This window comes from Carcharodon carcharias, chromosome 23, assembly GCF_017639515.1.
Source record: "Carcharodon carcharias isolate sCarCar2 chromosome 23, sCarCar2.pri, whole genome shotgun sequence".
NCBI lineage: Eukaryota > Metazoa > Chordata > Chondrichthyes > Lamniformes > Lamnidae > Carcharodon > Carcharodon carcharias.
This window is the reverse complement of record NC_054489.1, coordinates 3,092,388-3,118,751: the sequence shown is the minus strand read 5'-3', so window position 1 is coordinate 3,118,751 and position 26,364 is coordinate 3,092,388. Positions and strand designations below refer to the sequence as shown.

The window sequence follows — 26,364 nt, the reverse complement described above, 5'->3', positions numbered from 1 at the left end:
TTTCAATTGGTGTTCAACATGGAGGTACTGATTCATCAGCTGATGTTGGTGGGGGGTGGTGGGGAGCAATAGGTGGTAATCAGCAGGAGGCTTCCTTGCCCAACCTGATGCTATGAGACTTCATGGGGTCCAGAGTCAATGTTGAGGACTCTCAAAGCAACTCCCACCCGAATGTATACCAGTGTGCCGCCACCTCTGCTGGACCTGTCCTGCCAGTGGGACAGGACATACCCAGGGATGGTGATGCTGTTGTCTAGGACAGAATCTGTAAGGTATAATTCAGTGTGACTATGTCAGGCTGTTGCTTGACTAGTCTATGGGACAGTTCTTCCAATTTTGGCACAAGCCCCCACATGTTAGTAAGGAGGACTTTGCAGGGTCAACAGGGCTGAGATTGCCGTTGTTGTTTCTAGTGCCTAGGTCGATCCTAGTTGGTCTGTTTAGTTTCATTCCTTTCTGACTTTTCTGTAGCAATTTAGTACAACGGAGTGGCTTGCTAGGCCATTTCAGAAGGTGGTTAAGAGTTAACCACATTGCTGTGGGCCTGAAGTCATATGTGGGCTAGACCACGTAAGGACAGCAGTTTTCCTTCCCTTAAGGATATTAGTGAACTAGATGGGTTCTAAGTATTTCTGTCCTATTATGTCCAAGAATTGAATAGTACTTCCGTTTCCCCAGCACTTCACTTGCATTCCTTGATAAATACAGACAATTTTTCTTCCATGCGCAGATTTTTAACTTTTTTTGCTCTCTAATGCATTCTTTCTTGTCTCCCTCAGTGATAAAAGAAGAAGAAACTTGCATTTATTCAATGCATTTCACAGCCAATAAAGCACTTTGAATTGTAGTCACTTGTAATTTACAAAATGTGTCAGCCAATTCATGCATAAAAAACCAGGTAATCCATTTTAGTGATGACATTGTTGGCTAGAATATCAGGAAAGCGCATCTCCTCAAGAGTCGGATTTTACATCCACAAGGGGGAAAACTGGGCCTTGGTTTAACTCTGCATTCAGCGCTGACAGTGCAGCACCGAACTGTCAGCCGAGATTATGTGCCTGAAGCTTCAAGTGGGGTCCAAGCCCATGACATTCCGACTTAGAGGCAACAGTGCCACGACTGAACCAAAGCTAACCACTACTCGACGATGGTCCTACTCCTTTGAGTTTTCTTCTTGTCGTTCTTCTGGGCTCCAAATATCCTATTTTATACACTCCTTTTCCACACCCCCGAATTTTATACGAACAAGTTTTACATAAATATATTAACTTATGCACTAGCAGGAGAAGTTAAATCTGCAGTAAGTAAAAAACAAAACTGGTGTTACAGTGAATACCAACCACAGTTAATTAACCTTTTGTTATGTAGACAACCTGAACTAGAACAACTGTAATTTTACAATCACTGCTGTTGTGGAGATCAGCCACCAGCAGAGCTTTAAAACAGAATGCCCACAATTTTTTGAACTTATTTTTTTTTAAATTTGTTCACGGGATGTGGGTGTCACTGGCCATCCCTAATTGTCCTTGTTCAGAGAGCAATTAAGAGTCAACCACATTGCTGTAGGGAATCACATGTAGGCCAGACCAGACCAGGAAAGGACAGCAGATTTCCTTATATTAGTGAACCAGATAAGTTTTTACCAGATGGTGGTAATTTCATGGTCAATTTCTTCGATGAGCTTTATATTGACTGCCTGTATTTATTGTCCATCCCTAATTGCCTTGTTCAGAGGATATTTAAGAGTCAACTTCATTGTTGAGGGTCTGGACTCACATGTAGATCAGCATTTTTCCTTCCCTAAAGGGCATTCGTGAACCAGGTGGGCTTTTACTACAATCATTTCTTTTGATTCCGTGGTGGGATTTGAACCCGAGTCCCCAGAGGATTACCCTGGGTCTCTGGGATACCAATGACAATACTGCTACACCACTACCTCCCCTTGAATAGCCTGTACATCTACCTCCACATATGCCAGAGGCAAGAGTTACCACTTGCTGCACACTCTCAAAATGACCCCTATATATGTGATCTTAATGTCACAGGTGCACAGGCAAGGATTCCAAACATACTGAGACAAGGTCACACTGATCCGTGAAACAGAAATTAAACAGGCATCAACACATGTAAAGGCAGGCAGCAACAAATTCTGCAGCAAGTCTGGAAAGTAGGCAGGGTAAAAAGAAGACATCACGTTGTGAAGCTTTACAAAGTAGAGTTTACAATGGTCACCAGCTTCAAGCTGTGGTTGTGGATTTTTTTTGTTTATCACATAAACACCAACACTTGTACTAATATAGCACCTTTAACTTAGTAAAACGCCCCAAGGCGCATCAGAAGAGTTTTATCAAACAATATGTACACTGAGCCACATTAAGGAATATTAATGCAGATGACCAAAAGCTTGGTCAAAAAGATACTTAAACAGGTGTTTAAGGACTTAAACACCCTCAGTACTTTTTCCAATTGGTGTTCAGCACGGAGGAGCACTAATTCATCAGCTAAGGGAGGCAGTAGATCGTAAATAGCAGGACTTGCCTTGCCCATGTTTGACCTGATGCCATGAGGCTTCATGGGGTCAGGAGTCGACATTGAGGACTCCCAGGGCAACTCCCTCCCGACTGTATACCACTGTGCCACCACCTCTGCTGGGTCTGTCCTGCCGGTGGAACAGGGAAGGTGATGGTGATTAAGACTTAACGGAGAAGAGAGAGGTAAAGAGGCAGAGAGATTTAAGGTGGGAATTCCAGAGTTGCCAATGGTGAGGTGATTAAAATCAGGGCTGCTCCAGAGGCTAGGAGGAGGTTACAGAGATAGGGCAGGTTGAGGCTATGGAGGGACTTGGAAAACAAGGATGAGAATTTTAAATTTGAGACATTGCTCAACTGGTATTTGACCTCTGTTCCCTAGTCCTTGCGCTTCAGAAACTCTGTCTCATCTTATGCCATCAGTCCAACAAATGCGCACATGTTCCTCAGGCATTCCTTTACAAGAACACAAAAACCTTGATTCCCTGAGAGACCAAAAATCTGCCTGTCCCAGCTTTGAATTCACCAAGGCTCCTTAGGCAGCACCTTCCAAACCCACAACTACGACCATCTAGAAGGACAATGGCAGCAGATAGATGGGAACACCACCACCTGGAAGTTCCCCTCCAAGTCATTCACCATCCTGACTTGGAAATATGTCGCTGTTCCTTCATTGTCTTTGGGTCAAAAGCCTGGAACTCCCTCCCTAACAGCACTGTGGGTGTACCTGCACCACATGGATTGCAGCAGTTCAAGAAGGAAGCTCACAATCACCTTCTCAAAGGCAACTAGGGATGGGCAATAAATGCTGGCCCAGCCAGCAAAGTCCACATCCCGTGAATGACCAAAACATAAATAAATAAATGTATTCAACGATGGAACATCCAAAACCCTCTGGGATAGAGAATTCCAAAGATTCACAACCCTTTGAGTGAAGTAATTTTTTCTCATCTCAATCCAAAATGAGTAGCCCCTTATCCTGAGACTGTGTCCCCGAGTTTTAGATTTCCTGACCAGTGGAAACAATCTCTCAATGTCCACCCTGTCAAACCCCTTCAGAGTCTTGTAGGTTACAATGAAATTGCCTCTCATTCTCTCATTTAATTTACTCAGCCTCTCATCATCAGACAACCTCATTTGGCAGCAAAAAAACATTTCCCAAGGTGGTAACAGGAAAGAAAACCACTAACGCAGCAAGTACGGTTGCTTGAGGTTGATTCAAAAATTGCTCCCTTACAACATCCAAACAGTGTCCTGATTTAATATTTTGGATACTTTAAAGAGGTCAGCATTTTACTCAGAAACAGATTATTATAATTTTCTGCGTTCCAAACTTCCTTTGGTAACTTTGCTGGAATGAATCTGTGGAGAATAGTCAAGTAAAAAAGTCTGGGGAGAAAGTACATAATATTGAAAAGAAGGTGAGCACTGATGTGGTAGCTATGCTGCTACTCTGACCATTTATAGCCTCAAGCCGTGCAAACCACTTTACAACCAATGAAGTACTTTTGAAGCATAGTCACTAATAATATAGGAAATGCAGCAGCAAATTTGTGTACAGCAAGATCCCACAAACTGCAATGAAGTAAGTGGTCAGTTGATCTGAGTTTAGGTGTTGATTGAGAAATGAATATTGGCCAGGACATTAGGAGAACTCCTCACTCTTCCAAGTATCAACCTGAGAGGTTCAACAGCATTTCTGACAGTGCAGCATTAGGAAGAATTTTTCTAATGTGCTGAGCCATAAACATACCAGATAGGAGCACAGGTAGGCCATTTGAGCCTCCTCCACCATTCAGTAAGGCCATGGCTGATTTGACTGAAATCTCCCTTCAACCCCTTGTTTCTCAAGCATCTATCTAGCTCTGCCTTAAAAACATTCAAAGACTCTGCTTCCACCCCTTTTGAAGGAGGGAGTTCCAAAGACTCACTAGCCCCTCAGAGAAAAAAATTTCTTTTCACCTCTGTCTTAATTGTTGACTCCTTATTTTCAAACTATGACCCCTAGTTCCAGATTCTCCCACAAGAGGAAACATTCTCTCCACAACCACCCTGTCAAGACCCTTCAGGATCTTAAACAAAAACAAAAATTGCTAGAAAATCTCAGCAGGTCTGACAGCATCTGTGGAGAGGAAGACAGAGTTAACGTTTCGAGTCTGTATGAACCTGTTCTGAAGAAGTCATAAGGACTCAAAACGTTAACTCTCTCTTTCTCTCCACAGATGTTGTCAGAACTGCTGAGTTTTTCCAGCAATTTTGTTTTTGCTTCAGATTTCCAGCATCTGCAGTATTTTCCTTTTATCCCTTCAGGATCTTATATGTTTCAATCAAGTCGCTTCTTACCCTTCTAAACTCCAGCGGATGCAAGCCCAGCCTGTCCGACACTTCCTCATAAGATAACCCACCCATTGCAGGTATTAGCTTAGTAAACCTTCTCTGAACTGTTTCTAATGCATTTACATCCTTCATTATATAAGGAGACCAATACTCTACACACTACTCCAAACGTGGTCTCACCAATGCCATGTACAACTGAACCATAACCTCCCTACTTTTATATTCAATTCCTCTTGCAATAAACAATAACATTCTATTAGCTTTCCTAATTACTTGCTGCACCTGCATACCAGCCTTTTGTGACTCATGCACTAGGACACTCAGATCCCTCTGAATCTCAAAGCTCTGCAATCTCTCACCATTTAGATAATTTGCTTCTTTTTTATTCTTCCTGCTAAAATGGACAATTTCACATTTGCCCACATTATACTCCATTTGTCAGATCTTTGCCCTCTCACTTAATCTGTCCCATTGTAGCCTCCTTAAGTCCTCTTCACAACTTACTTTTCTACCTATCTTTGTATCATTAGCAAATTTAGCAACCATACCTTCTGTCCGTTCGTCCAAGTCATTTATATAAATTGTAAAAAGTTGAGGCCCCATCATTTGTTACATTCTGCCAACCAGAAAGAGACCCATTTATGTCTATTCTCTGCTTCCTGTTAGCTAGCCAATCTTCTATCCATGCCAACATGTTACCCCCTGCACCATGAGCTTTTATTTTCTGCAATAACCTTTGATATGGCACCTTATCAAATGCCTTCTGAAAATCTAAGTACAGTACATACACCAGTTCCCCTTTATCCACAGCACATGTGACTCCTTCAAAGAACTCCAATAAATTGGTTAAACATGATTTCCCTTCCAAAAAACCCTGTTGACACTGCCTGATTACTTTGAATTTTTCTAAGTGCCCCGCTATAACATCTTTAATAATAGCTTCTAACATTTTCTGTATGACAGATGTTAAACTAACTGGCCTGTAGTTTCCAGCTTTCTGTCTCCCTCCCTTTTTGAATAAAGGAGTTACATTTGCTATTTTCCAATCTAATGGCACTTTCCCTGAATCCAGGGAATTTTGGAAAATTAAAACCAATGCATCAACTATCTCACTAGGCACTTCTTTTAACATTCTAACAAGAAGTCCATCACAACACAGAGATTTGTCAGCCTGCAACTCCAGCAATTTGCTCAATACCACTTCCCTGGTGATGGTAATTTTCCTGAGTTCTTCCCTCCCTTCCAATTCCTGATTTAGCTATTTCTGGGATGTTTCTTGTTTCCTCCAAAGTGAAGACCGATGCACAATACCTGTTCAATTCATCTGTCATCTCCTTATTTTCCATTATTAATTCCCCAGACTCACTTTCTATCAGACCAATGCTCACTTAGTTAATTCTTTTATTTAAGTATCTATACAAACACTTACTATCCGTCTTCATATTTCTATCTAGCTATTTTTCATACTCTGATTTTTCCTCCTTAGTAATCTTTTTTGCCATTCTTAGCTGTTCTTTGTTCTGTCCAATTTTCTGACCTGCCAAATGTATTTGTGCAATTAAACACTTTTTCTTCTTGATACTATCTTTTAATTTTTTTTAGTTAGCCATGGATGGTGGGTCCTTCCCTTGGAATTTCTGGAAGGAAATACATTGTTATGTGGGGCTGACATTACTTTACATGATTCGTTCTTCAATTGACATATAAGTGCTTTTAAAAGAAACTCCATCTACCTTTTGAAAATACCTAAACATATGTTCATCTTACCTGGAGTGTAGACACCTGTACTCTCCAGGTAACTGTGGCAACGATCCTTGTGCTCTTCAAGGGAGCTGCGCTGTTTATAACTCCGTCCACAGAAGCTACACTTGTAGGGCTTATCAACTGCAATTAAAACATGCAAATAGTGAGACATCTCACAGGAATACAAAGTAAACACATGTGAGTTTAAGAGCTATTATTAGCAGTAATATTTTTAACTTTAGTCAGTTAACAAAAAATATTCTAAGTAAACAGTAATTGTGGCATATATAACAGTTGCCTGTGTACATTAATAAAAATATCACTCAGGGAGAATCATTTGTGATGTCCAAACACAATCATCTCTGAGCCACTGACTTACATTCAAGAGCCAAGGATCTAATATCCTGGACCAGTAACTGTGCTGATGTTCACTCAGTTCAATGGCAACTTCACAGGGCCAGAAACATAATCATTTGGCCCATTTCTTTTCAGTCAAGAAATCTGCCATTTCAGCAAACCATGAGACTTCTTAATTTGCCTTTTTATCAGTTTTCTCTTCGTTTGGACTTTGGGACCATGATGTTCATGAGCTAGCTCCAGCACTTAAATGTTTTAATCCATTCTCACAAAACCTGTCCACCCAATTTTATCCAAAATGTTTTTTGTTAATTCATTCTCAGGATGTGATGGCACTGGCAAGATTGACATTTATTGTCCATTCTAGGTTGCCCTGAGAAGGCAGTTGTTGTAATTTATGTCCACATTAGGATGGTGCATGCTTTTGAAGTGATGTTCCCATAACATGCTGCTTGCAGGGTGATAAGAACACTAGGCAAATATAATGCCAAAAGGTCACTTTTAATCTAGAAACTTTTGAATCCACTCCATTCCCCTCCATTGTATTTGTTTTTGCCTCTTTTGTCTTTATCATAGGAACAGGAGGAAGCCATTCAGCCCCTCGAGTGGTTCCACCACTGTTCAGTTAGGTCATGGCTGATCAATATCTCAACTCTCTTCACCTGCCTTAGCTCCATATCCCTAAATACCCGTACCCAACAACATTCTGTTAGTCTCAGTGTTGAAATATTTAATTGACACCGTCCTCTCAGCATCCATCACCTTAACAGAGAGCAAATTCCAGATTTGCAACATTCTTTGTGTGGAAGGTTGTTTCCTGATTTTATTCCTAAATGCTACATTTACTCACTGCTAACAGGCACAGTAGAATATCTAGCTCCCTTCCGCAGATGTGAAGAATTTAGTAACTGAGAGATATTAGGTAGTCCTCATTTGCAAAGCAAATTTGTCCAACTTGTCCATGTTCCAAGTAGCTGTGCATCACCCGTGCAAGCCTGCTGGGCTGAATAGCCTATTCTATACTGTAACAATCTATAATTGTGCAGTCTACCTGGTGACCAGGTGAAAGGCAATTTAAAGGCCTGTTCTGGAAATTATTTTCTTGCAAAACTAGAGTATGCTGGCAGCTGTTTGTAAAGACAGTTACAGCAAGCTAACCAAAGAGACAAACTTATATTTTTGACCTTCGATCCTTCTGATGACATCACAAGATGGCAATGTTTCCCTCTCGTTTGGGATATTCAGACTCTCTCTTGTGCCAGGTAATCGAATGTCCCAATTAATTCACAAAAATGACCACACGGGTTTGAAATACAGCACTGCTTTGCTCACACTCCTTGTTACATAGGCTGGGGAGGCATTGGCGGAACAGTAACATCATTGAACTAATAACCCAGAAGGCCTGGGTTACTACCCTGGGGACATGGATTCAAATCCCACCATAGCAGCTGGTAGAATTTAAATTCAATTAATAAAATCTGGAATTAAAAGCTAATCTCAGTAATAATGACCATGACTGTTGTAAACACCTGTCTGGTTCACTAATCCCCCTTTAGGAAGGAAATCTGCTGTCTTTACCTGGCCTGGCCTACATGTGATTCCAGATACTCTTAAATGCCCTCTAAAATGGCCTAGAAAGGCACTCAATTGTATCAAACTGCAACAAAGCCTACAAAAAGGAATTAAACCAGATGGATCACCTGTCATCGACCTAGGCACTGGATACAACAATGGCAAATCCAGCCCTGTCAAACCTGAAAGTCCATCTTACTAATATCTGGGGCTTGTGCCAAATTTGGGAGAGCTGTCCCACAGACCAGTCAAGTGTAAAGAATATATATTTTTATTCCTGTTAGACTGTGGATTGAAATTACAATGGCTGCAGTTTGAAGGACGTGTCTACTGAAACAGTGTGTGCAGTATATACAATGTTGCTGCCCTGGAACAGAGTGTGCCATGGAAGACACGATGGTGCTGAGGAGGAGTCCAGTCTAATGGGGAACTGCCTGGCAACAACATTTTAAGTGGCTCCTAACCAGGTGACCAGGGTTTGTGTGAGAGCATTGCAGCAGAATAGGTCCTAGCCTGAAAGGGAAAATACCTAAAACCTCTTGCTCCTGAGTGTGTAAGATTCCAGTAATTCTACAACAATAACAGAAAATGCTGGAAAAACTCAGCAGGCCTAGCAGCATCTGGGGAGAGAAAAGCAGAGTTAAAGTTTCAAGTACGTATGACCCTTCTTCAGGGCTGAAGAGAAGTGGAAATGTGATGAAATTTATACTGTTTAAGGGGGGTGGGGCAGATGGAGCTGGATAGAAGGCCAGTGGTAGGTGGGGACAAAGGAGAGATTGACAAAGATGTCATGAACTAAAGGCCAAAGGGAGTGTTAATGGTAGTGGTTAGTGCTAAAAAAGGTGCTGATATTGGCATAAAGGTAAGAAAGCAGAATGTGATGATAGCAGAACAAGGGTAGCATCGTGTGAAAGAACAACATGGAACAATGAAAGGTGGCCCTGTAGGGGATGGGATGGGGGGAGGAGGCAGTGGTGGGGGAAAAATAGATTAGAAAACTGGTTAGAAGGAGGGATAAAAAAAGGGGATAAAACCATGGATAAATGAATAAAAATAAAAATGTGAATAAAAAATAAAAGTGAATGTAGAAAAAAGGGGATTTATAAAAGGGGTGGGGGGAGGATAGAGGACAGAGTTAATAGTCTGAAGTTGTTGAACTCATTGTTAAGTCCAGAAGGCTGTAAGTGCCTAATCGGAAGATGAGGTGCTGTTCCTCCAGTAGAACTTTGCAGCAGGCCAAGGACGGACATGTGGACATGAGAGCAGGGTGGTGTGTTGAAATGGCAAGCAACAGGAAGGTCTGGGTCATGTGTGTGGACTGAGTGAAGGTGTTCCGCAAAGCGGTCACCCAGTCTGTGTTTGGTCTCCCCAATGTGGAGGAGACCACAGTGGGAGCATCAGATGCAACAGACCAAATTGAAGGAGGTGCTGCTTCACCTGAAAGGAGTGTTTGGGCTCTCGGACGGTGAAGAGGGAGGAGGTAAAGGGGCAAGTGTTGCACCTTCTGCGGTTGCATGGGAAGGTGCTGTGGGAAGGGGATGAAATGTTGGGGGTGATGGAGGAGTGGACCAGGGTGTCTCAGAGGGAATGGTCCCTATGGACTGCCGACGAGGGGGTTGAAGGGAAGATGTGTTTGATGGTGGCATCATGCTGGAGTTGGCGGAAATGACGGAGGTTGATCCATTGAATGCGGAGGCTAGTGGGGTGAAATGTGAGGACAAGGGGGACCCTATCATAGTTCTGTGAGGGAGGGGAAGGTATGAGGTCAGAGGCGCAGGAGATGGGCTGGACACATCTGAGGGCCCTGTCAACCACAGTGTGGGGGAAACCTCGATTAAGGAAGAAGGAAGACAGAAGCGCTGTTTTGGAAAGTGGCATCATTGAAACAGATTGACATCTTTGTCAATCCTCCCTTTGCCCCCACCTATCACTGACCTTCTATCCAGCTCCATGTGCTCCACCCCCCTTAAACAGTATAAATTGCATCACATTTCCACTTCTCTTTAGCTCGGAAGAAGGGTCATACGGACTGGAAAAATTAACTGTTTCTCCCTCCACAGATGCTGCTAGACCTGCTGAGTTTTTCCAGCATTTTCTGTTTTTGTTTCAGATTTCCAGCACCCGCAGTATTTTGATTTTAATCTACAATAATAGCTAGCTGGCCTTTTCTCCTCATATTACTATAACCTGCTCTCTCTCTGAAAACCCCTGTCAAGAGGCAAAGGGGAAAATCACTGTTAGAGGCAAGTGCTCCACCAGTGAACTAAAGAGTGAATGTGCTGGAAGACCACCTCGTGTCATCGACAAAGAACTGAAAGGAAACTGGAAGACATCGACCAAAATTAACCCATCGAATCCTGTACTCCACAATTGGCGCTATTGACCTGCTTTATCCCACCCTTAAAATCCATGTTTTTGTGTGTCTTATGTGTCTTGTATGTGTGTGTATCGGGATTTAAGAAGGGGTAGAGCTAAGGTTATAGAGTCACAAATTAACAGTTCATATTTCTTTCTTTTGCCACTGGTTAATGACAATTTGTTCAATAAACATTTATTTACTTATTAAGTTCACAAATCTGGTGCTCATATTCTTTTAACCTCAATTAAACAATTAGGTGGGTTGATCAAAATTTTTCACATTTTTTGTGGCTCAGGGAGCAGTGGGGCTTGATAATACAGTGCACTATCCCCAGTGAGTTGTGACACAAGCAACAGCCTGACATAATCAAAATTTACAGATAATGTCCCAGCCCCCGCAGAAGTGCGGGCACAGTGGTATACAGTCGGGAAGGGGTTGCCTGGGAGTCCTCAAAATTGACTCTAGACCCCATGAAACCTCATGGCATCAGGTCAAACATGGGAAACGAAACCTCCTGCTAATTACCACCTACCATGACCCCCTCAGCTGATGAATCTGTGCTCCCCCATGTTGAACATCACTTGGAGGAAGCACTGAGGGTGGAAAGGGCAAAGAATGTACTCTGGGTGGGAGACTTCAATGTCCATCACCAAGAGCGGCTCAGTAGCAGCACTACTGACCGAGCTGGCCAAGTCCTAAAGGACATAGCTGCTATTCTAGGTCTGAGGCAGGCCTGAGGGAACTAACAAGAGGGAAAATCATACCTGAGCTCATTCGCACAAATCTATCTGTCGAGATGCATCTTTCCACGACAGTATCTGTAGGAGTGACAAGTTGTACTTGCGGAGACAAAGTCCTATCTTCGCACTGAGGATGCCCTCCATTGTGTTGTGTGGCACTTCCACTGTGCTAAATGAGATAGATTTTGAAGATATCTGACAACTCAAAACTGGGCATCCACGAGGTGCTGTGGGCCATCAGCAGCAGCAGAACTGTATTCAACCAGAGTCTGTAACCTCATGGCATATCCCCCACTCTACCATTGCCATTAAGCTGGGGGATCAACTCTGGTTCATTGAAGAGTGCAGGAGGGCATGCCAGGAGCAGCGCCAGGCATACCTAAAAATGAGGTGTCAGCCTGGGGAAACTACAACACAGGACTATTTACATGCCAAACAGCAGAAGCAGCAAGTGATAGACAGCACTAAGTGATCCAGCAACCAACAGATCAGATCTAAGCTTTGCAGTCCTGCCATGTCCAGTCGTGAATGTTGGTGGACAATTTAACAACTAAAAGGAGGAGGAAGCTCATCAAATATCCCATCCTCAATGATGGGAGAGTCCAGCACATCAGTGTAAAGGCTGAAACATTTGCAACCATCTTCAGCCAGAAGTGCTTTGTAGATGATCCATCTCAGTATCCTCCTGAGATTCGCCGCATCACAGACGCCAGTCTTCAGCCAATTCGATTCACTCCATGTGACATCTAGAAACAGCTGAAGGCTCTGGATAGTGCAAAGGCTATGGGCCCTGACAATATTCCGGCAATAGTGCTGCAGCTTTGTGTTCCACTGTTAGTTCTGCCCCTAACCAAGCTGTTCCAGTATAACTAGAACAGTGGTATCTACCACTGTATCTAGTGGTATCCAGCAATATGGAAAATTGTCCAGTCCACACAAAGCAGGCCAAATCCAATTTGACCAATTACCACTCCACTAGTCTACTCTCAAGCATCAGCAAAGTGATAGAAGGGGTTGTCAACAGTACTATCAAGCAGCACTTAATCAGCAATAGCCTGCCCACTGACACTTGGTTTGGGCTCTGCCAGAACCAGTCATTTCCTGCTCATTACAGCCTTGGTCCAAACATGAACAACTGAAATGAGTAAAACTCAGGAGATGAGGTGAGAGTCCTTGACGTCAAGGCAGCATTTGACTGAATGTGGCATCAAGCAGCCCTAGCAAAACTGGAGTCAGTGGGAATTAGGGGAAAACTTTTCACTGGCTGGAGTCATGTCTTGCACAAAGGAAGATGGTTGTGGTTGTTGGAGGTCAATCATCTAAGTCTCAGAACATTGATGCAGGAGTTCCTCAGGGTACTGTCCTAGTCCTAATCATCTTCAGCTGCTTCACCATTGACCTTCCTTCCATCATAAGGTCAGAAGTGGGGATGTTTGCTGATGATTGCACAATATTGAGTACCATTCACGACTCCTCAGATACTGAAGCAGCCCATGTCCAAATGCAGCAAGGCCTGGACAATATTCAGGATTGGACTGATGAATTGTAAGTAAGACTCGCGCCACACAAGTGCCAGACAATGACTATCTCCAACAAGAGAGAATCTAACCATGTACGCTTGATATTCAATTGGATTACCTTCACTGAATCCCCCACTATCAACGTCCTGGGAGTTACTATTGACCAGAAACTGAACTGGAGTAGCCATATAAATACTGTGACTACAAGAGCAGGTCAGAGGCTGGGAATCCTGCAACGGGTAACTCACCTCCTGACTCCCCAAACCCTGTCCATCATCTATTGACAAGGCACAATTCAGGAGTGTGATGGAAAACTCTTCATTTGTCTGGACGAGTGCAGCTCCTACAACACTGAAGAAACTTGACACCATCCAGGACAAAACAGCCCACTAGACTGGAACCCCTTCCACCACCTTAAACACTCACTCCCTCCACCTCAGTGGCAGCAGTGTGAACCATCCACAAGATGCACTGCAGCAACTCACCAAGGCTCCTTCAACTGCACTTTCTAAACCCTCTACCACTTCGAAGGACACGGGCAGCAGATACACAGGCATACCCCCACCTGCAGATTCCCCTCCAAGCCATACATTATTCTGACTTAGAACTATATCACCATTCCTTCACTGTCGGTAGGTCAAAATCCTGGAACTCCTTCCCTAACAGCATTGTGGGTGTATCTACACCATATGGACTGCAGCAGCTTAAGAAGGCAGCTTACCACCACCTTCTCAAGGGCAAATAGTGATGGGCAATAAATGCTAGCCTAGCCAGCGAAGCCCAAGAATAAAAAAAAGCCAAACTTCCGTTTACTCGCAATCTTCAATTTATTAGGATGAAACAATAAGATGCCAGTATTTTCATGCAACAGAAATCCTGCTAAGTTTCTAATCTGGACTGCAATACCTGAGAAGTCAATTTTCCAATCCATCTGATCTTTAAAGGTATGTTTTTGTCAGGAAACTGTTGATGGGGAAGGAGAAAAAGCTTCAAGCCGAGGGCCCATCAGATCACAGACTTGAGCCAAGTTCTGGTCTCAGTTTCTATGCTGACTAAGATTGGGTGTTCGAAGTGAATGTTGCTGGCCTGCACTGTTGTGTGTTTAGAGTCCTGTGGTTTCAAATTGTCTGTGTGAGCTGATAAGGCTGAAATCTATCACACAATAGGGCTGACTTACTACAAAAAGGTTTCCTTTTTCTGCAAGTCTCAGTAGTATCAGAATGAAAGTGTCCAACTTGGATGTAATTCAGCATAATTAGTCAGCCAGAGCCTGTGTGCACCACATACAAGCAAAGTTTCATGTCTCTATTAGTAACTCCATTTACTACATTAACCACAACGTAAAAAATTAAACAAAGTCTCCATTCAGGAACGAGTGCCACACCACAGCGAGCATGCTATGGGGCAGCACTCCTTGCTGGACATTGCCACATACCAGGCAGATTGCCACAATATCAAAACATCCTTATATCATCAAAATGACAATTTGCAGACAATTCAAAGAATTATGTGGGACACAATATACATCAGTATAACAATATTAAAACAACGTAGTGGCTGATCAACAATAATGATGTGTCACTGGTTATGGACAGCAGGTCAACTGACAAATTCTAGCTCCAGTCTCATCTGCCAGCTCATTATTTTGCTCTTGGCAGCCTGGATTTCTAAAGGGGAAATCGTGTTTAACTAACTTGCTGGAGTTTTTTGAAGAGGTAACAGAGAAGGTCGATGAGGGCAATGCTGTTGATGTGATGTACATGGACTTTCAAAAGACATTTGATTCAGTGCCATGCAACAGACTTGTGAGAAAAGTTATTGCTCATGGAATAAAAGGGACAGTAGCAACGTGGGTACAAAATTGGCTGAAAAATAGGAAGCAGGAAGTAATGGTCAATGAATATTTTTCCGGCTGGAAGAAGGTTTGTGGTGGAGTTCCCCAGGGGTCGGTATTGGGACCCTTTCTTTTCCTGACATATATTAATGATCTAAATCTTGGTGTGCAGGGGACAATTTTAAAGTTTGCGGATGATACGAAACTTGGGGGTGTTGTAAACTGTGAGGAGGACAATGTAGAACTTCAAAAGGACATAGACAAGTTGGTGGAATGGGCAGATAGGTAGCAGATGAATGTTCAATGTGGAGAAGTGTGAGGTGATGCATTTTGGTGGGAAGAACATGGATGGGATATAAAATAAGGGGTGGAATTTTGAAGGGGGTGCAGGAGTAGAAAGACCTGGATGTATATGTGCATAGATCATCAAAGGTGGCAGGACAGGCAGAGAGAGCAGTTAATAATGCATATAATATCCTGGGCTTTATTAAAAGGGGCATGGAGGACAAGAGCAAGGACGTTATGCTTAATTTATATAAGACACTCGTTAGACTTCAGCTGGAGTATTGTGCACAGTTCTGGGCACCACATTATAGGAAGGATGTGAACACATTGGAGAGAATGCAGAAGAGCTTTACAAGAATGGTTCCAGGGATGAGAAACTTCAGTTACGAAGATAGATTGGAGAGTTTGGGACTGTTCTCCTTGGACAGGAGAAGGATAAGAGGAGATTTGATAGAGATGTTCAAAATCATAAGGGGACTGGACAGAGTAGATAGGGAGAAGCTGTTCCTACTCGTAAAAGGATCAAGAATGAGAGGGCACAGATTTAAAGTGATTTGCAAAAGAAGCAAACACAATGTGAGAAAAACTTTTTCACACAACAAATGGTTCAGGTCTGGAATGCACGGCCTGGAAGTGTGCTGGAGACAGGTTCAATCGAAGCATTCAAGAGGGCATTAGATGATTATTTGAATAAAAACAATGTGCAGGGGTACGGGGAAAAGGCAGGGCAATGGCATTTGGTCATAATGCTCATTTGGAGAGCCAGTGCAGACATGATGGGCTGAATGGCCTCCTTCTGTGCCATAAAAATTCTGTGATTCTGTGATCCTTCACTCACCCATTCTTTAAATTGAGAAAAATAAGTAAAGAACATCACTAAAGTAAAGGGACCAGTACTGGAGGACACCACTGAGGACAAACCACTGTAAACTACTGGTCACATGAAGATTGCATTGGATTGTGCAAGGCTGTACATAAGAAAATAAGAAATAAGAGCATGAATAGGCCATTCAGTTCTTTGAGCCCGTTCGACTATTCAATGAGATCATGGCTGATCTTCTACTTCAACATCATTTTCCTGCACTATCCCCATATCCCTGGATGTCTTTAATATGTAGAAATCTATTGATCTATGTCTTGAACATATTCAAAGACTGAGCCTTGACAGCCCTCTGGAACAGAGAATTTCAAAGATTCACCACCCTCCGAGTGAAGAAATTCCCCCTCATCTCAGTTCTAAATGACTTGTCCCTTATTCTGAGACTGAGCCTCCTGGTTCTAGATCCCCCCCAGCCAGAGGAAATATCCTTCCCGCATCGACCCTGTTGAGTCCTCTCATTCTTCTAAACTCCAGAGAATAAAGCTCCAGTCTATTTAATTGTTCCTCATAGGACAATCTTTTCATCTCAGGAATTAATTTACTGAACTTTCATTGCACTCCCAACGCCAAGAATATCTTTCCTTAGGTAAGGAGATCAAAACTGCACACAATACTCCAGGTGAGGTCTCACCAAGGCGTTATATAATTGTAGTAAGACATCTTGACTCCTATACTCAAATCCTCTTGCAATAAAGGCCAACATGCCATTGCCTCAGAGGGTTGGTTAGCTCAGTTGGCTGGATGGCTGGTTTATGATGCAGAGTGATGCCAACAGCACGGGTTCAATTCCTGTACTAGCTGAGGTCATCCATGAAAGCCCCTTCTCAACCTCACCCATCGCCTGAGGTGTGGTGACCCTCAGGTTAAATTCAACACCAGTTATCTCCCTCTAATGAGAGAGCAGCCTATGGTCCTCTGGGACTACGGTGACTTTCACTTTCACCATTACCTTCTAAACTGCTTGCTGTACCTGCATGTTGGCTTTCAGTCACTCATGAACAAGGGCACCCAAGTCCCTTTGAAGTTCAACATTTCCCAGCCTCTCACTTTAAGAAATACTCTGTATTTCTGTTTTCCTACCAAAGTGTATAACCTCACATATCTCCATATTGTATTTCATCTGCCAAATTCTTGTCCACTCACTTAGCCTCTCCAAATCCCCTTGAAGTATCTTTGCATCCTCCTCTCAACACTCACTTCCATCTAGTTTTCTGTCATCTGTTATCTTTAATCCCCACATGCAAATCATTGATATAGGTTGTGAATAGCTGGGGCCCAAGCACTGATCCTTGCAAGCGCCCCACTAGTGCCAACCTGAAAATGACCCATTTCTTCCGACTCTCTGGTTTCTGTCTGTTAACTAGTTCTCAATCCATGCTAGTATATTCCCCCCAATTCGATGTGCTCTAATTTTGCTTAACAACCTCTTGTGTGGAACCTTATCAAAAGGTTTCTGAAAATCTAAATATACCACATCCACCGGTCCCCCCTTATCTAGCCTGCTAGTTACATCCTCAAAAAACTTGAAGAGGTTGTTAAACATGATTTTCCTTTTATAAATCCATGTTGGCTCTGCCCAATCCTACCACTATTTTCTAAGTGTCCTGTTATCACATCCTTTATTATAGATTCTAGCATTTTCCCTACTAGTGATGTCAGGCTAATACATCTGTAGTTCCCTGTTTTCTCTCTCCCTCCTTTCTAAAATATTGGGATTACATTTGCTAAGTTCCAATGTGCAGGAACTATTCCATAATCTATAGAATATTGAAAGATGACCACCAATGTATCTACTATCTCTGCAGCTACTTCCTTTAACACTCTGGGACAGTGACGGGTAACCTGAAGCCCCCGGGCTGCAGGTGGTCCATCAAGGGTCGAAGCATAGCCCGGGAGTCATTTTGTCGATTGCTATCTATGCACAGTCACACTGCTACCTACTGTTCAATCAGCATGCCCCGCAACTTGTGGGTATGCAAGCACAGTTAGCAAAATTACACAGGAGACCGTCATGGTTACGACACCTGTGGACATGGGAGATTGCGCTCTTTGATGTTACTTTTGGCAGTGAGTTAATTTTCTGCTATGGGACACATCAAATGCAAGAAGCGCAACAGGCTAACGGATGAAAACTTCAGTGCTGGATTGCGAAGTGTCTGCTCATCCCTGAGTCCTAATCCAAGAAAGCTTGTGGAGGACAGATCTGACCAGAAGTCACACTGAGTATGATGTAGGTAAGGCAAATGTAAATGTTTCTTTTGTTTTTACCATTTGAAGTTGATGACAGTTCTATTGATATATGAATGTTTAAGCATTTTCTGTAATTTGTTATGAAATATTCAGCATTTATTAAATGTATTAATCTTATTTATGGGGTCACAGTTAGTGCACATGCCCGATTTCAATCTTGCGGCCCACGGAGATGAAAGAGGGCCACTCATGCCACCCATTCACTAGCCTAGGTTGCCCATCATTACTCTGGGATGTAGATCACCAGGTCCAAGGGATTTATCTACTTTATGTCCCATTAATTTCCCTAGTATTATTTTTTTACTAATTTTAATATCTTGCAATTCCTCATTTACACTAGTCCCTTGATTCTCCAATATTTCTGGGATTTTTTTTTAGTATTTTCTTCCATGAAGACATACGGTAAGTATATGTTCAGTTTCTCTGTCATTTCCTTTATCCCCAATATAAATTCTCCTGACTCCGCTTGTAATGGACCCGCATTTGTTTTTGCTAATCTGTTCCTTTTTACACACCTATAGGCGATTTCACAGTCTGTTTTTATGTTTCTCACGAGTTTACTCTCAAATCCTATTTTCCCTTTCTTAATTTTTTTCTTGGTCCTCCTTTGCAGAATTCTGAAATACTCCCAATTCTCAGGCTTACCATCTTTTTGGTAACTTTATACGCCTCTTCCTTTGACCTAATACAATCTTTGATTTCTTTCGTTAGCCAGCTGGAACACTTCCCCTGCTGGGTTTTAATGCATTAAAGGAGTGTAATTTTTTTTTGTAAACTATGGGCAGAATTTTGCTGTCAGTGAGCAGGGGGCGGGGCCTGCTTGCCGATGTGTAAAACGAGGCACGGTGACATCAGGCGAAACCCCTGACATCATTCCGCCCCATTTAAATTTTCAGGAAGGTGGGGGTGCAGCAAAATCAGCTGTGGGCCCGCCGACCTGTCAATGGCCAATTGAGGCCATTGATAGGATCACTTATACAATTAAAGGACCTGCCCGTCCAACCTTAATGTTGGCAGGTCGGCCAGGCGGCAACTAGAGAAAACATGAAACCTCATTCAGCGGTGGGATGAGGTTTTATACAGGGTTTCAAAAATTTAAATAAAGTTATTATGTAAGTTATGAACACGTCCCATCTCATGTGACAGTGTCACGCTGGGCGGGGCTTAATTGGCCCGCCCATGTAAAATGGCAGTGAGGCTCGCTTCTCCGGCGGGGATCATCTCCCCTCCCACCGGAGACTGGGTCGGGTCCACCCGCACGACAGGCAGAAAATTCTGCCCTATGTATCAGTTCTTTAAATGTTAGCCATTACCTAGATACCATTATACCTTTTAATGTAGTTTCCCAATCAACCATAGCCAATTTGCCCCTCATACCTTCATAGTTTCTTTTGTTTAGATTTGAGACCCTAGTCTCTGGTTGAACTACATCATTTTCAAACTTAATGTAAAGTTCTTAATAATATGGTCATTCTTTCCTAAAAGTTCCTTTACAACAAGTCTATAAATCCGCCCTTTTTCATTGCACAATGCTAGATCTAAAATAGACTGTTCCATCGTTGGCTCCTCAAAGTACTGTTCTAGAAAACCATCTTGCACACATGCCAAGAATTCGTTCTCCACAATTAGTACCAATTAGGTTTACCCAGTCCAAATGTAGATTGAAATCCTCCATGGTTACTGTATTATCCTTGTTACACGCACCTCTAATTTCCTGATTTATACTGTGATTTACATTATCACTGTAGTTGGTGGCCTATAAACAACTCCCACCAATGTTTTCTGACACCAGTGTTTCTTAGTTCCATCCAAACTGATTACTCGTCTTGATCTTTAGAACTAAGGTCATCTCTCACTACAGTACTAATGCCCTCTTTAATTAACAGAGCTACCCCACCACTGTTTCCAGCTTCCTGTCCTTTCTGAATGTCACATATCCTTGGGTGTTCAGGTCCCAGCTTTAGTTTCCTTGTAGCCATGTCTCTCTAATGTTTATCAGGTTATGCATATATATTTCTATTTGAGCTGACAATTCATGTTTTATTGTGAATGCTGCGGGCATTCAGATACAGAGTCCTTAATTCAGTTCTTTTATTGTTTTTTTAAACTCTGGCCCTATCCACTTGCACACTCTTAAATTTGCAATCACTGTCCCCTCCTGCCATACTGGGGCAAGCAGTGGCATTGTGTCACTGGACTGGTATTCAGACACTCTGGGGACCAGAGTTCGAATCCCACCATGGCAGATGGTGGAGTCTGAATTCAATAAAAATCTGGAATAAAAAGTCTAATGATGACCATAAAATCATTGTCCACCTGGTTCACTAATGTCCTTTAGGGAAGGAAATCCGCTATCCTTACCTGGTCTGGCCTACATGTGACTCCAGACCCACAGCAATGTGGTTGACTCTTAAATACCCTCTGAACAACGGCAATCAGGGATGGGTAATAAATGCTGGCCCAGCCAACGACTCCCACACCCCATGAACAAATAAAAATAAATACTCTGATTATTATTACCTTGCTACTTTCCTTTAATTTGCTCAATCTTCCCCTCCATTATACCTCTGCTACACCCCCACTTTATTTAGTTTAAAGCCCTCTCTACTTCCCTAGTTATACAGCTCACTAGAACACGTTCCCAGTATGGTTCAGGTGAAGTCCGTCCTAATGCTGCAGCCCCCACTTTCCCCAGTACTAGTGCCAGTGCCCCATGAACCGGAACCCACTTCTTTCACACCTGTCTTTGAGCCAAGCATTCAAATCTCTAATTTTATTTACCCTATGCCAATTAACACATAGCTCAGGTAATAATCCAAAGATTATTACCTTTGAGGTTCTGCTTTTAAATTTAGTGCCTAGCTCCTCATACTCTCTATGCAGAACCTCTTTCCTAGTTCTATTTATGTTGTTAGTACCAACATGGACCATGACAACTAGATCCTCTCCCTCCCACTGCAAGTTCCACTCCAGCCCTGAGCAGATATCCCAAACCCTGGCACTGGGCAGACAACACAGCTGTCTGGATTTCCCTCTGGTCTGCACAGAACAATGTCTATCCTCCTGACCAAAATGCCTACCCCTACATTCCTTTTAACTCCCACACTTGAATGGCTCTCTGGGCCATGGTCAGCCTACTCTTCCACACTGTAGCACTCGCTCTTGTCCATATAAGCTGCAAGAGCCTCAAACTTGTTGGTCAGTTGTAAGGGCTGAAGCTTCTCCACTCCCACCTTTGTGATTCCCTTACCTGTCTCACAGTCATGCCTTCCTGTCCCTGACCACTGACCAAATCAGATGACACTAACTTAAGGGATGTGACTGCCTTCTGGAACAAAGTCCCCAGGTAACTTTCCCCTCCCTGGCACATAAAATGTCAGTAGCTCAGCCTCCAGCTCATTAACTCTGAGCCAAAGCACCTCAAGTCATAGAAACTTTCTGCAGATGTGATTGTCATGGATTGTAGTGGCATCCAGGAGCTCCCACATACTGCATCTGTGACACATCACCAGTTCTGTCATCTTTATCGTGTTCATTAAATAAATTTACTTTTCTTAATTAATTTATAGTTCCCCTTTTCACTAAACTCCCTCACACACCATACTTCCAGCTTGACATGCTGTACCCTCAAAACAGTACTCAGTACAGACTCCTCTCCGCAACCCCCATTCCTCCTTCACTCACCCTGGGTCCTTCATCGATCCTAGGCCTCTCCCTGGGTGCATTATCAGCAGCAGCTACCACTTTTGGTGATGCAGTTGGCAATGGAGAGCTGCCAGCTTCTGACTGGTGTGTAATCCCCAAGCCATCACTAAGTCCCAGTGTGCTCAGGGTCAATAATGAGCCTAACTGACAACGCACTGCAAGCAGACGTGTGTTCCCCATGAAGCTGATCTTTGCCTCCAACTATATCGCAGGAGGATATTCCTTTCACTGGGAGACTGACATGCGGCTTCTTGTGTGATTAAGGCTGCAAATTCCTATCATATCCAGGAATGCGTGGGGGTTACAGGAAGAGTCTCACTAAACTCCTATAAATGCTTCCTCACTTCTATATTCTCACTATATTGCACCACATCAAAAGCTAACTTATCCATTCCTAACCAAAGTACTGGAACTCCTTTGCCCGACCCCTCAGTCTTTCCTACTTTACAGTGCCTCCAGAAGGCTGCAGCCTTGAAGGTGGGTGGGGGGGTCTACTCTTTCAAAAGCACTTAGTGCCCGAACGAGGGACCTGGCTTTTGGCGGTGGAGGAGGAGGAGGCTGCTGAATGCTACCCCTCTGCCCATGCCTCCAAAGCCCTGCCCCCCACTTCCCGTAACACCTCCATGCAACCCCGAATCCTCCCTCACTCACCAAGTCCCTCATCGATTCTAGGCCTCTCCCTAGGTGCATTACCGCCAGCAGCCACCGTTCTCAGTGGTGCTGCCGGCAATGGAGAGCTGCTGGCCTCCGATTGGCCATGAGCTCCCAGCGGGCAGGATTTCTGCCCCCTGGAGGTTCTGAATCCCAGGGAAGGCCCGATGCTGCCCGGTTAAATGCAGTTAAACACTTAATCTGGTTGGGCCTCCCCCACTCAGTCGTGACCAGAGTTTGCCACTAGTTCTCTATGACCGGCTAGCTGAACCTGCATCAATTACATTAAATTCCACACAATGTGTTGCTTTTGATGATTGAATTGTCACGATACAGGGGTGGATTTACAAATGAAACATGCTGTGCTGTGGCATGGGGCTCCCCCCAAACGATAGGGGATCCCAAAGTGATGAGTGATGAGTGCTCAAGCAGAAAGCTGCTGCAATTATGCAATGAAGGCTGGTACTGGGTCTATTGAGATTCTCCTGAGGATATCAGCACCGTATGCACAGGCGCTGGATATGGGGTGTTCAAAGCCCCGAGTGTCACCCAGCTCCCAGCGTGTAAAACTGACCTGAGTGCGTTATGCCACCCTGAATTAGAATGATCAGGTCTTTCAAAAACTCCCACACTGACTTTATTTTGATGAAAAACAGTAACCTCTGCAAAAGCTAGAAACTGCAGTGGGATTTTATCCTTGTGAATGAAACTGGGAAAATAACACAGCTCAACTCCCCAACCCTAACTTCAATAAATAATACGCAGGGATTTCTTTAAAAAAAATTAACCTCTGAGTAACAGCCTGCAAAAAATTATGTCCTCAAAATTCTCTGCATGATTTTGTTTTAAACATAGTTCTAAATTGACAGATTGCTGCATTTTGCCTTTTGCATCGGTGAGGTTGGCTGACTCGTTCTCCCTGCCAACTCTGCACTTTAGCGATCCTTAATACCACTTTGCATAACGGAGGATTAACTTCGCTGCCAGCATGTCCCCAGTGTGGAGCTGCCGCTCGTGCACACACACTCACACACACAGGGTAGTGTCCTAGGTCCAACCATCTTCAGCTACTTCATCAATGACCTTCTTTCCATCATAAGGTCAGAACTGGGGATGTTCGCTGATTATTGCACAATGTTCAGCACCATTTGCCACTCCTCAGACGCTGAAGCAGTCCATGTCCAAATGGAGCAAGACCTGGACAATATTCAGGCTGGGGCTGACAAATGCCATGTAACATTCCCGCCACATAAGTGCCAGGCAATGACCATCTCCAACAGGAGAGAATCCAACCATCGCCCTTTGATGTTCAATGGCATTACCATCACTGAATCCCCCACTATCAACATTTTGGGGGTTACCATTGACCAGAAGCTGAACTGGACTAGCCATACAAATACTGTGGATACAAGAGCAGGTCAGAGGCTAGGAATCCTGCGGTGAGTAACTCACCTCCTGACTCCCCAAAGCCTGTCCACCATCTACAAAGTACAAGTCAGGGGTGTGATAGAATACTGCCCACTTGCCTGGATGAGTGCAGCTCCAACAACACTCAAGAAACATGACACCGTCCAGGACAAGGCAGCCCGCTTGATTGACACCCCTTCTACAAACATTCACTCCCTATACCATCGACGCACAGTAGCAGCAGTGTGGTCCATCTACAAGATGCACTGCAAAAACTCACCAAGGCTCATTAGGCAGCACCTTCCAAACTTACGACCACTACCATCTAGAAGGATAAGGGCAGGAGACACATGGGAACAGCACCACCTGGAAGTTCCCCTCCAAGACACTCACCATCCTGACTTGGAAATATATCGCCGTTCCTTCACTGTTGCTGGATCAAAATCCTGGAGCTCCCTCCCTAACAGCACTGTGGGTGTACCTACACCACATGGACTGCAGTGATTCAAGAAGACAGCTCAGCACCTTCTCAAGGGCAATTAGGGATAGGCAATAAATGCTGGCCTAGCCCCCAGCACAGAGCTGCCTCACAAACATGCCCCCAACACAGGGCAAGAGAGCCCGAGCATCCCAGCGCAGAGGGAACAACAAATTGCTTATTCTGGGAGGTAGAGCAACAGGCAGCTGGTTCAACTAGTACAGCATCAGCAGCAGCAATCTCAGTCTGAACTGAGTGATCCCTCTGGCAGAGTGACTCCTGCTCGGAGTGGTCCTGTTTACTGTTGTAGTTTTTAACAGGCAAATCGCGATCAGGCACTCCCGACTGAGAGACATGTGCAACATGACCCGTTTATCAATTTACTCAGAGAAGGACCATTCCCCCAGCGACTGGAAAATGGGGGCTCTAGGGATTAAAGAGTCATTTTATCATATATTTTTTTAAAATCTCATTGATGGTTTTTGCCATGAGAGAATGTGTGGTGAATTCAGGATTATAAAGTTAGTGAAGATTCAAATATTGTGCTTGTGAAACTGAGGTTAAGTGATAAAGTGTGCAAAAAGCCGGTGAAATAACCAATGCCCCATAGTTTTGGGTTGTGTCCAGGGGTAGTGGTTGGGGGGTGCCCAAAGATGAAACTGAGTACAGGTCCCACTAACTTTAAATTCACCACTGTCACAATATCATGGTCCTACCCTATGATCAGCTTATGAAGCTGACATATATCCTTCTACCTTCTTTCCCCTCTGAGGTATTGGTTTCAAGATCTATTTTAGAGACTTGAGTTGGAAAATCTAGGGTTGACACTTAAATGCAGTATTGAGGGTTGCATGAAGATGCTGTCTTTCAGTTGAGACGTTAAACCATATCCTACTCTGCTCTCTCAACCACTGTTTCAAAAAAAAAAGGGCGGGGGAGTTCAAACCGGTGTCCTAGCCAATATTTATTCTTCAATCAACATCACAAAAACAGATTATGTGATCATTATCACACAGTTGCTTTTGGGAGCTTGTCCTACACAAATTGGCTGCCACATTTCCTACAATACAGTACAATAGTGGCTGCACTTCAAAAAGTGCTTCATTGGCTATAAAGCAGTTTGAGATATCCAGAGGTTGTGAGTGCTATGTAAATGCAAATCTTTTACATGAATTGGTTACCTTGGACATGTTTCAAAAATAGAAAGAACGCTACAATACCATTAATGTTCCGCCATACACAGGTGCAAGGAGCAAGGAGCTAAAGAAGACCAAGGAAGCTCTGGTTAGACAATGTCAAGAGTGACTTGTCACAGAAAGGGGTACAGATGATTTAAGCAGACCAGCCAATTCAGAACGAAGAAAAATGAAATGAATTAATTTGGTTCCACTCGTTGCTGCTGAGCTGATGAATGGGGCAGTTCGTTAGTAGGAATATTACCACCTGGTAACGGCAATTTCCTACAAGAAGCGGGTTAAATTTTAAAAGTTCCCTGAAGGAGAGCAGTGCAATACAGGGTGGAAAACTTCCCTCCTGCATACCCAAATTTTAAGATCTTTTTAAAAACCAGCCCTTCTCTTCAGGAGCCCCAGAGAGAGCTAGTCCTGCTTTCTGTTACAGAAAGCCAAGACCTTCACAGCCACTCCACAACATCCTGCCACTGGCTGCCTCTAGGAGCCACACTGGAGTCAATATTGGGGACATTGGACTTGCTTATT

At 43.5% G+C, this 26,364-nt stretch overlaps 1 protein-coding gene across 1 annotated transcript in view; it reads right to left on the bottom strand.

Annotated features, from left to right (window-relative positions):
• The window catches only part of LOC121269137 (zinc finger protein Aiolos-like), a 161,405-nt gene that overhangs the window by 39,493 nt on the left and 95,548 nt on the right, over positions 1-26,364 (bottom strand). Inside the window, exon 7 of the mRNA XM_041173623.1 lies at positions 6,633-6,749. Coding sequence (XP_041029557.1) covers positions 6,633-6,749 — 117 coding nt within the window. The remainder of the gene's footprint in view (positions 1-6,632; positions 6,750-26,364) is intronic.